Below are 13,705 nucleotides of genomic sequence, written 5' to 3' on the forward strand. Positions count from 1 at the left end.
TTACATAATCCTCCATTGAATACTTACCAATGACGGTGAGATTGATTTTCAGATTTCGTGTCGGCGAATTGCGAAAATCCACACGACACCGGTAGACGCCTTCGTCCTCGATGCGTACGTTATCGATTTTCAGCTGTGCCGGGTGGGACGTGCTGCTGAAGTAGGCGCGTGGCCCGAATGCCAATTCGGAAGACCACAGCCGCGCCTGTCCAAATTGACGGCCGCGCACGTCGAAGCTGTTTCAAATATTGAAAATAGTTTGAGTTTTAGGCGAAACACATTACACAAAAGTGTGTAGTTCTTATGAAGCATATTTGATATTACGCAAATTATGCTGATGTTGCTCATAGAACTTACTTATAGATTGGCTCTCCATCACCCTCCCGAAACCACAGCACCATGTAAACTGCATCGTCCCGTTCCATTGGCGAAATATCACAAGGCAGCATCGCTTGTCGACCCAGCACGCCTTGCACCGGCGTCAAGGGCACTGAAAAGAAGAGCAGAAATGGAAATATTTAGTTGTGATAAAATAAAGGAATCAAGATTGACTAGTTGGAATAAATTTTGTTAAAAAAATCAAGTTTATATAGTAATTTTTTGAAAGAATTAATTAATCACCGTCAACGAACTGATTGGATCTTGTTAGTGTGGCTTCAGGCCTGAAAAATCAATAGCTGTCGAGATATGCACCATGCGTAAAATCTTGAAAAAGACCCGTGGAAAGATAATTGATCTCGGTCGATTTTACGGTTGCTTTCGACAGCAAGAAAAGGCTGCTTTCATGCCGCTCTGTCTATCTCTTGTCTCTTGCAATCGCGACTTGGCTCACACGTCACTGTCAACAGGTGCTATTTTGGTCTGAGTAGGAAATTGAGAAGTAAATTCCTCTCTTGAAGGACAAAGGTCAAGTTATTCATCATCCCCGTCGAGCTATATGATGCAGAGGCATGGACGATTACAACATTTGATGAATCGGCGTTACGAGTTTTCGAAAGAAATGTTCGGAAGAAGATTTACGGTCTTTTACGCATTGACAACGGCAAATACCGCCGTCGATAGAACATAGCTGTACGAGATATACGCCGCTATTGACATAGTTCAGCGAATTAAGATACAACAACTATGCTAGATAGGTCATGTCTTCAGAATGTATGAAAACCCTCCAGCTCTGAAAGTAATCGACGCAGTACCCGCCAGGGAAAGCAGCGAAAGAGGAAGACATTTGAAATCTCCAATTGGCGCCAAACAGCGAAAAAGGAGGAACAACTGGCGCGCTGTTGTAAAATCAGCTAAAACCGCATAAGCAGTGGATACACCAATAAACAAGAAGAAGCGGTTAAATACTATAATTAACAATTCCCTTGAAATAAGCACAATTTCGAAGTTGCCAAATATTTCACTCAGACCCTCAGAAACAATTCGATTGTTCAATATCCAGAAAAAAATCGTAACTATGCTAACAGTGTTATTGCTTTACATTTTGTTTATATTTTTTGGATTAACTGTGAGACATTTTATTTATGTGTTTAATAAATGATGCTTTTGAACACATGTGGCGTATGTATGGATGCTTTAAACTAATGCTAGAGCACAAGCACAGCATTTTTAACTAAACTCTTTAAACAAATTTTGGTGTTAATGCTTTGGTGGTTAATAAACACGGCCGCTATTCTCTATCAATATGAAATCCACGCAACACATCCTTAGTTGGACTTTAATGTTGCATGACTAACTCGAATTATAAAATACGAACAACCGACCACAAGCAAAAACTGGCAATTGCAAGTTTCGGTAAGATTTTGAGTTGCGAGAATGTAGCAGAGCGGTTCGGCTTCGTTGCCGCACCAACAGACGTTGCAGATATTCCCTCGATAATACATCACAAGTCCATAAAACACAAAATTTGACATGCAACATCTTGAACGCCTCGGAGCGGCAGATAAGCAAACTTGGCAACTAATGAGTAATGTGGCGAGGAGATGCACAGGTCCGGGGAAGGCTGCGTGCAAGAAGACAGCAGCCGAACATCGCTCTTTCAGTTTTTTCTCTATTTTTCACCCTCTTCTTCATTTATATTACAAAACCTGACTGCTGCTTTTTGGCTGACAGCCATCAGCTCGGCTCGCTTGTTGGACACAGCCACTCAAAGCAGTGGAGGTATGCAATTATCAGTGTGAGGCAGAAGTTGCAAGCATGCAAAATTCAGCAAGAAGATGCCAGGCCTCTGCCACTGGCTTTGGGTTGTTCCAGCTGTTGGTCAGTTCACACTCGCTCGCTTGCTCGCTCGCAAGACAGCTCATCCACATGCATAGTACATGCATATGTGTGGATGTGTATATGTGTGTTGGCGTGTAGCTCCGATTTCATTTCGACGCTGGCCAACAGTGGCATTTAAGTGGAAGAAGATGAGTAAATTAAGATAAATTACTACTTTTGCACTGACAGCCGTGGTGTTTCTTCGCGGTTCCTGCCCCTTGCTCCATTAGTGCCACCACTACACGCGTGCGTGCCAGCCAGCCCCATCACAAGCCATAACAATGAGATTAGTTGGTGAAAAATGTTCCAAATTGATTGGCGCTTACGACCGAGGCTACCGCGCACAAACACCTCTGTCTTCAATCCACCATTCATAAACAGCGCTACATGTGTGAATCTAACTAACGGTGGTTTCGTAACTTATTGCACCGCCCAACGAGCTGCAGAAGTGATTAAGTTGAAAACAATGAAGTGAATTATGTTGACGTTCGTGGAATTGCAGTTGATCAAATTAGCTCGTTTCGGTTTGGCGTTGAGGAAGCTGATAGTTTATCTTCGCAGAAGAAACTGCGAAAGTTGCCAATAATTTGGCTGATTTTATTTTGCTGTTCCGGAATTTTTTAGCGGATGGAAAAAATGGTGAAAAAACATAACGGTAGTTGACTTGAAATTGTGCTGGTGAGATTTTCGAGTCAGTTTTATGGACACGAGAAAGCAATTTGGCCCACAAGATGTCACTGAGGCCCAAATAATAAAATAATTTTTATGTATGATACTATATACATATGTACATATCTCATTTGTTAAAAGTATATAGTGGCAAAGGAAATTTTTAGACAGATTTTTAGAAACAGACCTGTCAATACACCGCACTATGGACCACAACAGGAGCCTTCTGCTTGGGTGTTTTCGCAGAAGCCATCCTTTCAGTGACTCACTTGAAGCGGAGCCGCCTTTTAGGAACATCAAGAGACCATTTTATTTACCAATCAAATTTTAGTGGTGCTACTAACACCTTTATTACCACCCTCCCAGTAGATGACGTACTTGGAGTACATACACCACTACCCAGAACAAGAGTTCGAGTTGCCACGGGACACAAGAGTGTTCCCAATAATGCAACTTCATTCTAGGTATTGTAGAAGGTTAAACTTCTAATCACCTCTTTACATGCCCATTGAAACGAACTCACTTAAGTCCCCTCTTGTGATAGTGCGAGCCCGTCGATATCTCCTTTCTTGGGCCTACCGTTAAGTGATTTCGATGACCGTTAAAGATAAATATAAATTATAGGTATATCTTAGACAAACTGTATTAGAAAATATAGCCGGTCGGAAAACATTATCATATTTTTTTCTATTCTCTTATTTGACATAAGCATCTTCCAAGTAGAATGAATGCTAATTAATAAGGGCAAATATCTTTTATGAAAATCTTCATTTTGGTGGGTCAGTTTGAATGCCAGGTATAGTGGCCCGCTCTATATAAGACGGACATGGCTAAATCTACTCGTCATGCTGACGATTTTATTTTATAGTCTCGAACGTTTCCTTCTGGGTATCAGAGCTCGTGCAAATTTAATATACCCTGTTTTTGCAACTTCCCAAAGAAGCTCCCCAAATACAGCACAACCAAAATTGTTCATGTAATTATTTGAGCAATCTGTCTACACTTTCAGCAGAAATCAAATTACGTTTGATCAAATTTTCATCGATACATATTTCATGTGTATAACTTAAAACCCAATGATACAGTTAGTCGGTCATAGGAAGTGGGTAGTGGGGGGTGATGTTTCCAAAATGGTTGCTAAGCTTTCAAATAAGCTGTCTTCGACAACACCCGTACCATTTGTGCATAAATACATCAATACAATACATAGATATATGTAAGTGTGAACATGTGTGTGCATGTATGTGACTTGGGCTTTGTGTGGTATTGAAAATTGCATTGCGGTCGTAACAATCGAGATATTAATCTGATATACAATCAATAAATGACCCAAAGATATCATCGACCTAACAGCTTCAACAACAGCAGCAACAACCCCAACAACAATGGCAAGTAAGTGCCGAACAGCATCAGCAAGCCGACGCTGAACTGCCAGCCATCCTTCGTTCATTGCTTGCCGACTCGCCTTCAACACATTGTCGCATATTTGGGTTATTTAAATGGAAAACACATCCGTCTGCACAAATGCCGGGGCATATGCATACATAGCGGTATTTTCAATTTGGGTCGTCTTTCTCCGGCATTGCCACACAACCAATTGTGGCAATTGTAATGGTTGTTGCCACTTTGGACTTATTCAAGGTGTAAAATCTTTTTCGTTTTTGTGTAAATTTCTTCGCAAATACTTATGTTTAGACCATTCAGTCGATTGTTGTGCCACAATGCAATAACAACAACAAACACGTTGAGCACTCAATGAAAGGCAGGATTTCGTTTGGCGCCTCAAGGCGTTTTCATGGGTGATAAAATCACATGGGGCATATAAATCAATTTTTATGGTCGCCTGCACTTAGGTTGTGCGCACACACACGCGCACACACTTGAGCAGAGCAGACGAAATACGTACACAGGCGAGTGGACTTGAAGGTACAACAAAGACCGAAAATTTACGCCTAAATAGATGTACTAAAATATAACTTAAACTTTCTGTTGCTATAATGGCAGTCGGCCTTTGTTGCTGTTGTTTCCTTTATCTGACTTACTTATTTTGCGGCTACTGCTTTCGTTTCGCACCTCATACCAACCAAACAGCCAACTTCTCCCCTGTGTACTTGTGTACATGTTTCGTAATGCGGTTTGCGGCCTTTGTCTGTGCGGCACGAACTTTTCTCCGCACCGAGTGAAACTCGAGATAAACTGTCCCAGCAGCTGACACTGGCATTGAACTAACTCCAAATAAGCTGCTCTTAATTTGAACCATCGTGAACTGTTTGTTTGACTTAGGGCCTTGTTGGCTTCGACGTGTTGGCGATACCCTCAGTGGCTGTGCCGTCTTTGTTGGCTGAGGTGTTTAGAATTGTATTACCGTAGGAGCGATGATTATTGATGGCCACTGCAGTGGATGACGCAACAAAGGCACAAAAGCTGTCTCTCTCGCTTGCCGCACAATAATGTTAGCCGATGTGTGCAGGGATAAGCGCAAGCTGTCTAATAAACCTAAAATTATGTTGATTGCTGGTTGCGATGATGAAGATGAAAAGAGTAATAGGTGATTGCGATGGCAAAGTGGTGATAGTGTTGCTGGCGGTGGTCGGTGTGCTAAGTTCCTCTCTTGTTATTTGGCGATAAACATGAGTAATTGCTGAACTATGGAGTCACGAATACCTCCGTCCATATTTCTTCGGGCAATGCAAGTAGGAGTGGTGCAGTGCTTGGCAGACTTGTGTGAAAGCAAATGTCAGTGGGACACTGGGTAGAATGAAATCTAACTCTGTCACAGTAAGCATTAAATAACTGAGTAGTTACTAACGGTGCTATTTTAAACGTATTGTTTTGTAACACAAACATCAGAGTATTCTACATATGTATGTATACAATATTAGTACTTCGTTATACTGTATAGTCTTACATTGCTATAAGCCAGGCTTCAGTTAAATAGGTGAATGTGTACGTATTATAAGAAGTTTTAGACTTTCTATAGACGTATAAGACGGGCCTAAATTACAATTAGAATGGCCAAAAAATTTAAAAAAATTAAATAAATAAGAAAATAGCGATTAAATTCGGTTACCAAAAGGTAGATATTAATGGGGTAATTTTAATAACCATACTATGAATATATCAACCGGACTTTTTCGCAGTTCTGCTTCTCTGTCGTAGAGGAAAGAAATCTGGATTAATTTTTTGCGAAATAATTGGCTGACTTGGACTGAAATGCCCTAATTTGATAGACACACTTTTTCTACTATATTTAATTATCTAGTTTACTTTTAAGGGAAAGCAAAAAAAAGTTAACTTTGGCGGCTCCGAAGCTGTGATACCGTTACAGTTGCATTTCTTATACATTAAAAGGATAAAAAACAAGTAATTAAGGGCTAAGTTCATATGGAACACAGTCAGTCGGATATTCGAAAATTTTGGTAATGGTTATATAGGGGCTAGGCCAAGTTTTCGATAAAATTTATCTATTTTAGGCGCAAAGATACACTGTTATAAATAAAACACGCTCCCTTATTTTCATTGGGATAACTCACATATTGGCCGATATATGCGATACAAAGATACCCCTCAATTCGAAAATCTTTATATCAGGTATATGGGGCTAAAGGAAGTATTGGTCCGATTCGACCCCCTATTGACATACCATTATAAGAGAAGGACTATTGCTTAATTTTAGTTATAAGTTAAAGTTGACTATAGTTGACGGGGTCCAAATATTCGGTACCTAGGGGCTTGAACAGTTTTTTTGGATTTGAACAATTTTTAGTCGTAAGGTGGCACACACAAAAGACACTATTCGTGCAAAATTTCATACCGTTAAATAAATTGCCACTTTATTTGTGTACTGGAAAGTAAAAGAATCAAGTGGAATCTAAAATTGTGCTGTATGGGAAGTAGGCGTGGTTATTGTTCGAATTCGCTAATTTTCACAAAGAGACATAGAAATATGAAAAAATTGAAGTTCTCATAAGATTTGTACTCAGCAAATTTGGTTGCTGTAACTTAGGTGCGTTAGGAGATAAGTACATTAAACTTGTTAGAGGGAGGGCCCCCGCGCACTTTTTCAAAGTATTTTGCCCACATGTACCCCTTGCTACTACGATTCCCTGTATCAAATTAGAGTTTTATACATTTCTTAATTAAGTGCTTAGTTATGGAACTTTGTAGGATTTCGGTTAATGGCGATTTGTAGGCGTGGCAGTGATCTGATTACGCCCATCTACGTAGTCGAACTTTCTTTTTTACTAAGGAATCTGTATATCAAATCGATTCATTCATCGAGATATCTCAATTTTCACTCAAGTTACAGCTTGCACGAATCGACGGGCAGACAAACCGTCAACCGGATTCTAACTTTTCTCGTCATCCGGATCATTTGTGTCTATCTCGCTTAGTTTTAGGTGACACTTACAACCGTTAAGTGAACAAAACTATAATACTCTCTAACAACTGGTTGCAAGGGTATAAAAATACTTTTATCTTAATTTGGATGCTATGCTAGATTTCGTGAAGGTATCTCGTCAAAGGAAAAAGCTTTCCGCGGTTCCGACAAATGCTATTCTTGGGAATAAAAGTGTGCATAATCTCAGATCGATATCTCAAAAGCTGAAGGATCAACTCTCATACATGCCGACAGTTATGGCTAAACCGACGCAGCTAGTCACACTGATTATTAATATATTTATTTTATTATGTCACCGACTTTTGATTCTGATTTTTATACATTTCGTGGCAAGTTTAATATACCCCGTTCAGCCCATATACATATATATATATAACAGAATTTGAGGAATTTCTTTGGATTCCCAAAAAGTATTAATTAAAAACCCTATAATTATTGATGAACCGTTACTATCATTTTGCAATTACAAAAAAAAAACATATATTTTTGACATTTCGGTTATCACTTTTGTGTTATGTATTGACCTGAGACTTTCTAAGCTTGATAAAAGGACTTTCAGTAATTATTTATGGCTGCATATGCATACACACTTCTGTTATGGAAGGCATGTTATAAACATCGTGCTTCAGCACCATAGTACTACCAACTTTAGCGCGCCAATTGTAAGTTCATAATGTGTATTCGACAGGAAGTAATTAAATCAGTAAAGAGTGCGCCATTACCACTGCGTTCTCAAGCTGCTAGGGCCCTTTGGCAGCTACAAGCCTCAACAAAAGAAATTTGACAGCACAAAGCCAACGCCACAGTTCGCTGCAGCTTAATCGATGGCCACTTTGATTGACAGCAGTAATTTATTTATGTATTTATCGCAAGCATATTTCGAAAACCTTTTATTCTGCTGCATAATCGATTTTTTCCACAATAAATGAGTATCGCTTTTGTTTGTGCAAATAATTGCTACGTTCGGTGTTGTGTTTTCAAAGCAATGCCACGAGCTTTGGAAAACCAATCAGCATTACCCAAGCTTCTTTTAACTGCACGCCAATTTGAAAGAATTAAAATTTCATTAGCATCGCCGGCACCAGCATTCTGCAGCGCTGTCATTTCATATCATCTGTACCATCAGGTGGTTGCCACAAAGAAAAACGAACATAATCAAATTTTACAATTGGCAATTGTTAGTGTATTCGCAGCACTGCTACCAAAACTAATTATCCAGCTATTCACTGTAGCCGCGCTATCTCTTGGCACTTGCAGCTGTACTCGCTCACTCACTCGCTGACACGAACTTAATCCGCCAGCTCTCAGCTCGGTTATTGGTATGATAAAAACTTTTCAGCCATACACATTTGAACCCATTGCCACCTGCCAACCAGCGCACAAAAGTATACCACGATATAAAGCTCATTTGCGCGCAGTGAGTCTGCCTCTCCTGCCCTCTGGCTAAAATTACACTCCTTTCAGGGCTCGGCAAAGCAAGCAATCGGTTGCGAGCACCTTACACTCAAACGTACTTAGCGCCAGCTCAGCTGCCAACTAACGGCTTTCTCCACTCTCATATTGTATAGTTTTTGTATTAATTTGATTTTATTCCCGTTATTATTGCCTTCACTATACATGCATATGTACATATGTGTGTGTGTGTGCATTTGTGTTTGTATTGAAACTCTTACGGGTTGTTATTGTTGTCGAAGTGATTGTCAGCGCGAAAAGTGGAATTGTTAATTGCATTTCGCACGCTCATTATACTCATTGGATTTGTGTGCTTTCACAGCGAGCGATTCATTCATCGCGAAAAGAGATAATGGACTGTGTTTTTGTTTTGTATTTTCGATTTTCTGCCTTTCTGCGCATACGAAATGCTCATATCCATTGTTCGGTGCAGCGCGAGCGAATACTTTGCTCCGAGGGCTATTGCGGTAATTTCTTACTCGGCCCTTCTGTCCTGCATTCAGCCGTGTCTGTGGATGTGCTGCTCTTATCGTTTGTTTGCTTCTTCCTCTTATATTAATTTTAATAAAGGAATGTGAAATCGATTTATTTTCCTGTCCATTGTGTTTGTATACAAAGATCCGTTTGTTTTGGCAGTGTGAGTGCCGAGTCGCGCCTGAGTTGGCGCTTCTTTGCCGATTGATATAATTAATCACACCGCTTTATATATCAAGCTCAGCTGATGCTTAAGCATATATACACACATTCATATAGAGTTTTGACGTTTGGGACCAGCGAAGAGAAGATATTAAAAATAAAATATGCTCACAGTAACTTTGTTGCCGATTTTCTACAGTCGTGTGAAAAAAGTACAGGATTCAGCTGAAGAACTATCTCCAAATGTCAGATTAGAAAATCATTGCTTATATATTACCCGATCAGCTGAGAGTTTCATTTCATTTCATTCATTTATCTCTTATCTTTCCCATTGCTTGGATTCGTCAGATTTAGCTAATACGGAATTCTGCACTTGTTGAAATGGTAGCCTGCTTGGCTAAGCTTATTCTATCGTTTGCTTTTGCAATTTGATATATTAAAAGCCTTCTCTTGTAATGCAATGGATACATTCTAATACTTTCTCCGTTCCATTTAGTAATGCTTATTAAGCGAATTTTGTTGGCGTAAGAAGACATCGTTGAGCGTATTTATAATACCCTTCCCGACCTATATCCTTCGAATATATGTATGTATGTAGGCGATGCCTTTGACTGTTTGTCAATAAGTCATCTGAAGTTCCTTAAAGTTAATTATCTCAGAGTGTCAAAGGCTATAACAAATGTGTATGCTTAGAAGAAAGAATTGCCCAGAAACAAAAGAAAAAATCGAGCGAAATCAAATGCGATTATGCCGACAAATATTAATGATTAATTTCAGCGAGACGTCAATTAGGATTTGTGGCTTTTGCTGTCGCATAAAACTCTTAGTGCACATATGTATGTATGTGTCTGTAGTACACTGTAGAGAAGCATCTTACCAGTCAGCAAATATTTTGCAACCAAGGGGAAATTTTTGAAAACTTTTTAAGTCTGCAAATCAGTATTTTTTCAATAAAAGTTCGAAGGATCTCATGAGAATTCAAAACAAAACTGTTTCTGAGAATAAGAATTGAGCTAAAGTGTTATGTATCTGTATTGAACTGGAGTGAAACTGATATATTTCTGAGCAATATTTGACACTCGAAATCTCACAGAAACAACAGCTGCTTATGTGGAAAAAAGAGACAAATGGCAGAACAGTTGGGTATTGGTTCGGACTAGTTGTAATGCAACTAATAACTAGTTCAATTCTTTGCAGGGTATACAAACGTCTCTTGTACTAAATATATACATATACATATGCATGACTGCATGCATGGGTTTCTGTAGATTATTTATTTTCATGGCTATAAATCTGCTTATCTTGTTTGGAATTCAGCTTTGATTTGCAAACAAATATGAGTGAGGGGAAATGAAGCTACGCTGCGCTAATCAGATGAAATAATGCCAATATTATTGAACCAAATAAATGATGTGAAGTTTTAGTTCACATAAGGGACTGATAATAAGTTAGTGTGAAGATTTAAGAGCCCGACGGTTGCGAAAGTCCATCTATAAGTACATATTTTAAGAAAGAAATGTGTGTATATGAATACATTATGTAATATAAGTAACAGGTCTGGTTGTTAATTCTCTTTAGATATAGTTTCAGATCCTTGCAGATACTATTCAACTCTGTTAATTTTCTCTTAACTGAGTGAAAGTTATCGCAATTTAACCAGGCTATTTTGATGTTATAGGAAAAGTGTAGTCGTTTTTAGTGGTCTTCTGGACAATAATGTGCGTCTTTGTAAAAGAAATTTCAGTTTTTTGGCATATTTTGAGATATTTGGATGAAATTAAAAACAAATTAGTTTTCACTATTCAATTTAAGAACAATTTAGAAAATTTCAACGTTTTGGAAGTTGTCTATGAACTTTCAATTTTATTTAATAGCTTAATTAGAACGAGGGCGTAAACATATTTTTGAGAAAGTGTAATTTTATTAAAGTTAAAAAAGAGTACAAGCATTCACAATTACTGCAAAATTATAGCTTGAATAATTTTAGAAACGGTGCGAGACAACGCTTACACATTCTCTGTTATGTTTTTTATTCTCACTGCACTGACCACAGTGATAACCGTTTCATTCAAAATTCATTATATATTCACTTTCAAGAGCACTAGGCTTAACCACCATTTGGGCAAAACATCCAAGTGAATATAAAAACGATTTACAAGACATTTGACAAAGCGGAAAGAGAAAAATAAGCGCTTTATTTCGCATTATACAATTTTTGTCCTCCTTTTCATGATTTGGCGCTATTTTTATTGTGGGACTAGGCAAATGCGATTATTTTTGTTTATTAAAAAAACTTGAAAATTTGTATATGCCCAAGTGAAGGGAAACCCTTTTAAAGAGAAGTGGCAAAAATAAAGAAAGCTTGTAAAAAAGAGGCGAAATTACCCAATCTCATATATTGTATCCGCTACGAGTTTAATTAAGATTCCTTCCTTGCTTGCATTTTGCTTTGAATTGAACCCGACTACTCCAAAATGAAGTAGATTCAAAAACAGTATGGAGAGATAGTTCTAGCCCAAGGATAAAGCAATATAATTAAGAAACACATCTTTCTCCAACGCTCCAAATAACGCTTCCAGGGCGTCTCTATAAGCACTAATATCTTCTGTTAAATTGTGTAGTTGTGCGTGATTTCTAGCTATTCACCCTGAGACGGAACTCGCTATCAAAATATCGTGTGATCGAAAAGTCTTATATGAATTATTTAACTTTTAATTTGAGTTATTTCATAAGGGTGTAGAAAATAGTTGTTGTTTTAGACGAACGCATTGAAATTGGTCTGATATCTTTCATTAGTTCGAATGCGTGGATTTAAGGAAAGAAGGATTGATAAAGTGAAGTGCGTTAATTCAGACAAATCTGCTTAGAACCAGCTAAAGCGAAGGAACGTTTCATTAGCCGCAAAGCTCACATGGTATTTTGTTGGTAAAATATAACTATTTCTAATTCTTATGTAAGGTCAGAAAACTGCACTTATGCACTGATGAACATACATACATAGTATATACATAGCATAAGCACACTTGCCACCACCTTTGCGCTTGCTTAGTCAATTTTCGCAGCTTTTTTCATTTTAGTTAGTGGCTAACACGATTTCAACTGCCTAGACGTTCCGAGCGATGCAACTGCAATGGTGCGCATCCAAGTGTGGGACAAATGACGGAGACACAGCATGCGACGTAATGACGAAACATGAGCAGCTGACGGCTGCTTGCTGGCAACACGGCTACATACGAATGATTTCTTATCTACTCGGCTGTGCGCACGTATTTAGCCTTGTAAATGTGTGTGTCCTTTTTTCAATGTCTCCATGCTGCTCGCTGTTCGTTGCCGACTGCTTTATTACTGCTGGTGTTTACTACTCCTTGGTTTTCATTTCGTGTCGATGGGCGCTGCCAGCTGCTTGCAATCGATATGACAAATGACTTTTGTACGAGCAATCGAATGAAATGTTGTTATTGTCAAATGGCTTTTAATGCCGAAACAGAGATTCTGTAGGCGGTGCCATCAATACATTGTCTATATATGGTGTGTGTGCATATATGTTCACCAGCTGTAGGCGCATTTGCATTTGACATTGCAAGCGCTTTGTAAAAACATTTTATTGCCGTTTGTCTTTACTATTCGATATTGAATAGTATTTAAAGCAAAACAACAATTTGACGAATTTAATTTTAATTAGCATCGATATCTTAGCTATTGGGAAGACTATGATACCGATTTCCTATATCGAAAGAAATCTTTTGCTTCTTTAGAACTTTTGTTGACAATAAATGTCTCGATATTTTAAATTACACTTGCTACAACAAAATACTTGTATGAATATACTCGTATAAGATCCAGAATTCAAGTTCTACCCGCAAGGCACAAATTTAATCGCCCAGTGGGTCTATGCACTATGTAACTTTAGCGATGTTTGTTGGTTGCTATCGGCGGCTCCATGTACAAAAGAAACGCCTCCAGCGCAGCCAACTCCGGTTAATTAAATTATAGAAATGTTGGTGTAATTTCAGGCCGAAAGGTTTCATTTAACTCGCTCAGCTCACCAAATGCATGTAGCTGTTTGTAAGTGTGTGTGCGTAGTAATATTGGTATATGCCTGGCTTCTCGACAAACTTTTTACTTTTCTTATTTTTTTTTTAATATTTTGTCCTTTATGGTTTGTTGTTTGCCGTTTGAAGTTTGTCCATTGAGAAGCATTGCCGAAGTTTACTGCCTCCGCCTTGCTTTGACCTACCTCGCTTCCCATATCCTTTGGCAGGTATTCTTATTTAATTGGCCGTCTCT

General features: G+C 38.6%; 1 protein-coding gene across 2 annotated transcripts in view; it reads right to left on the reverse strand.

The window, feature by feature from the left end:
* LOC120774297 overlaps positions 1 to 13,705 on the reverse strand; it is a 117,968-nt gene that overhangs the window by 34,758 nt on the left and 69,505 nt on the right. For both annotated transcript variants that reach the window (XM_040103833.1, XM_040103823.1), the window contains exons 3-4: positions 358 to 490; positions 28 to 236 (exon numbers count right to left, since the gene is read on the reverse strand). In XM_040103833.1, coding sequence (XP_039959767.1) covers positions 28 to 236; positions 358 to 490 — 342 coding nt within the window. The remainder of the gene's footprint in view (positions 1 to 27; positions 237 to 357; positions 491 to 13,705) is intronic.

The sequence above is a fragment of the Bactrocera tryoni genome, chromosome 1 (genome assembly GCF_016617805.1).
Source record: "Bactrocera tryoni isolate S06 chromosome 1, CSIRO_BtryS06_freeze2, whole genome shotgun sequence".
In the NCBI taxonomy this organism is placed as follows: domain Eukaryota; kingdom Metazoa; phylum Arthropoda; class Insecta; order Diptera; family Tephritidae; genus Bactrocera; species Bactrocera tryoni.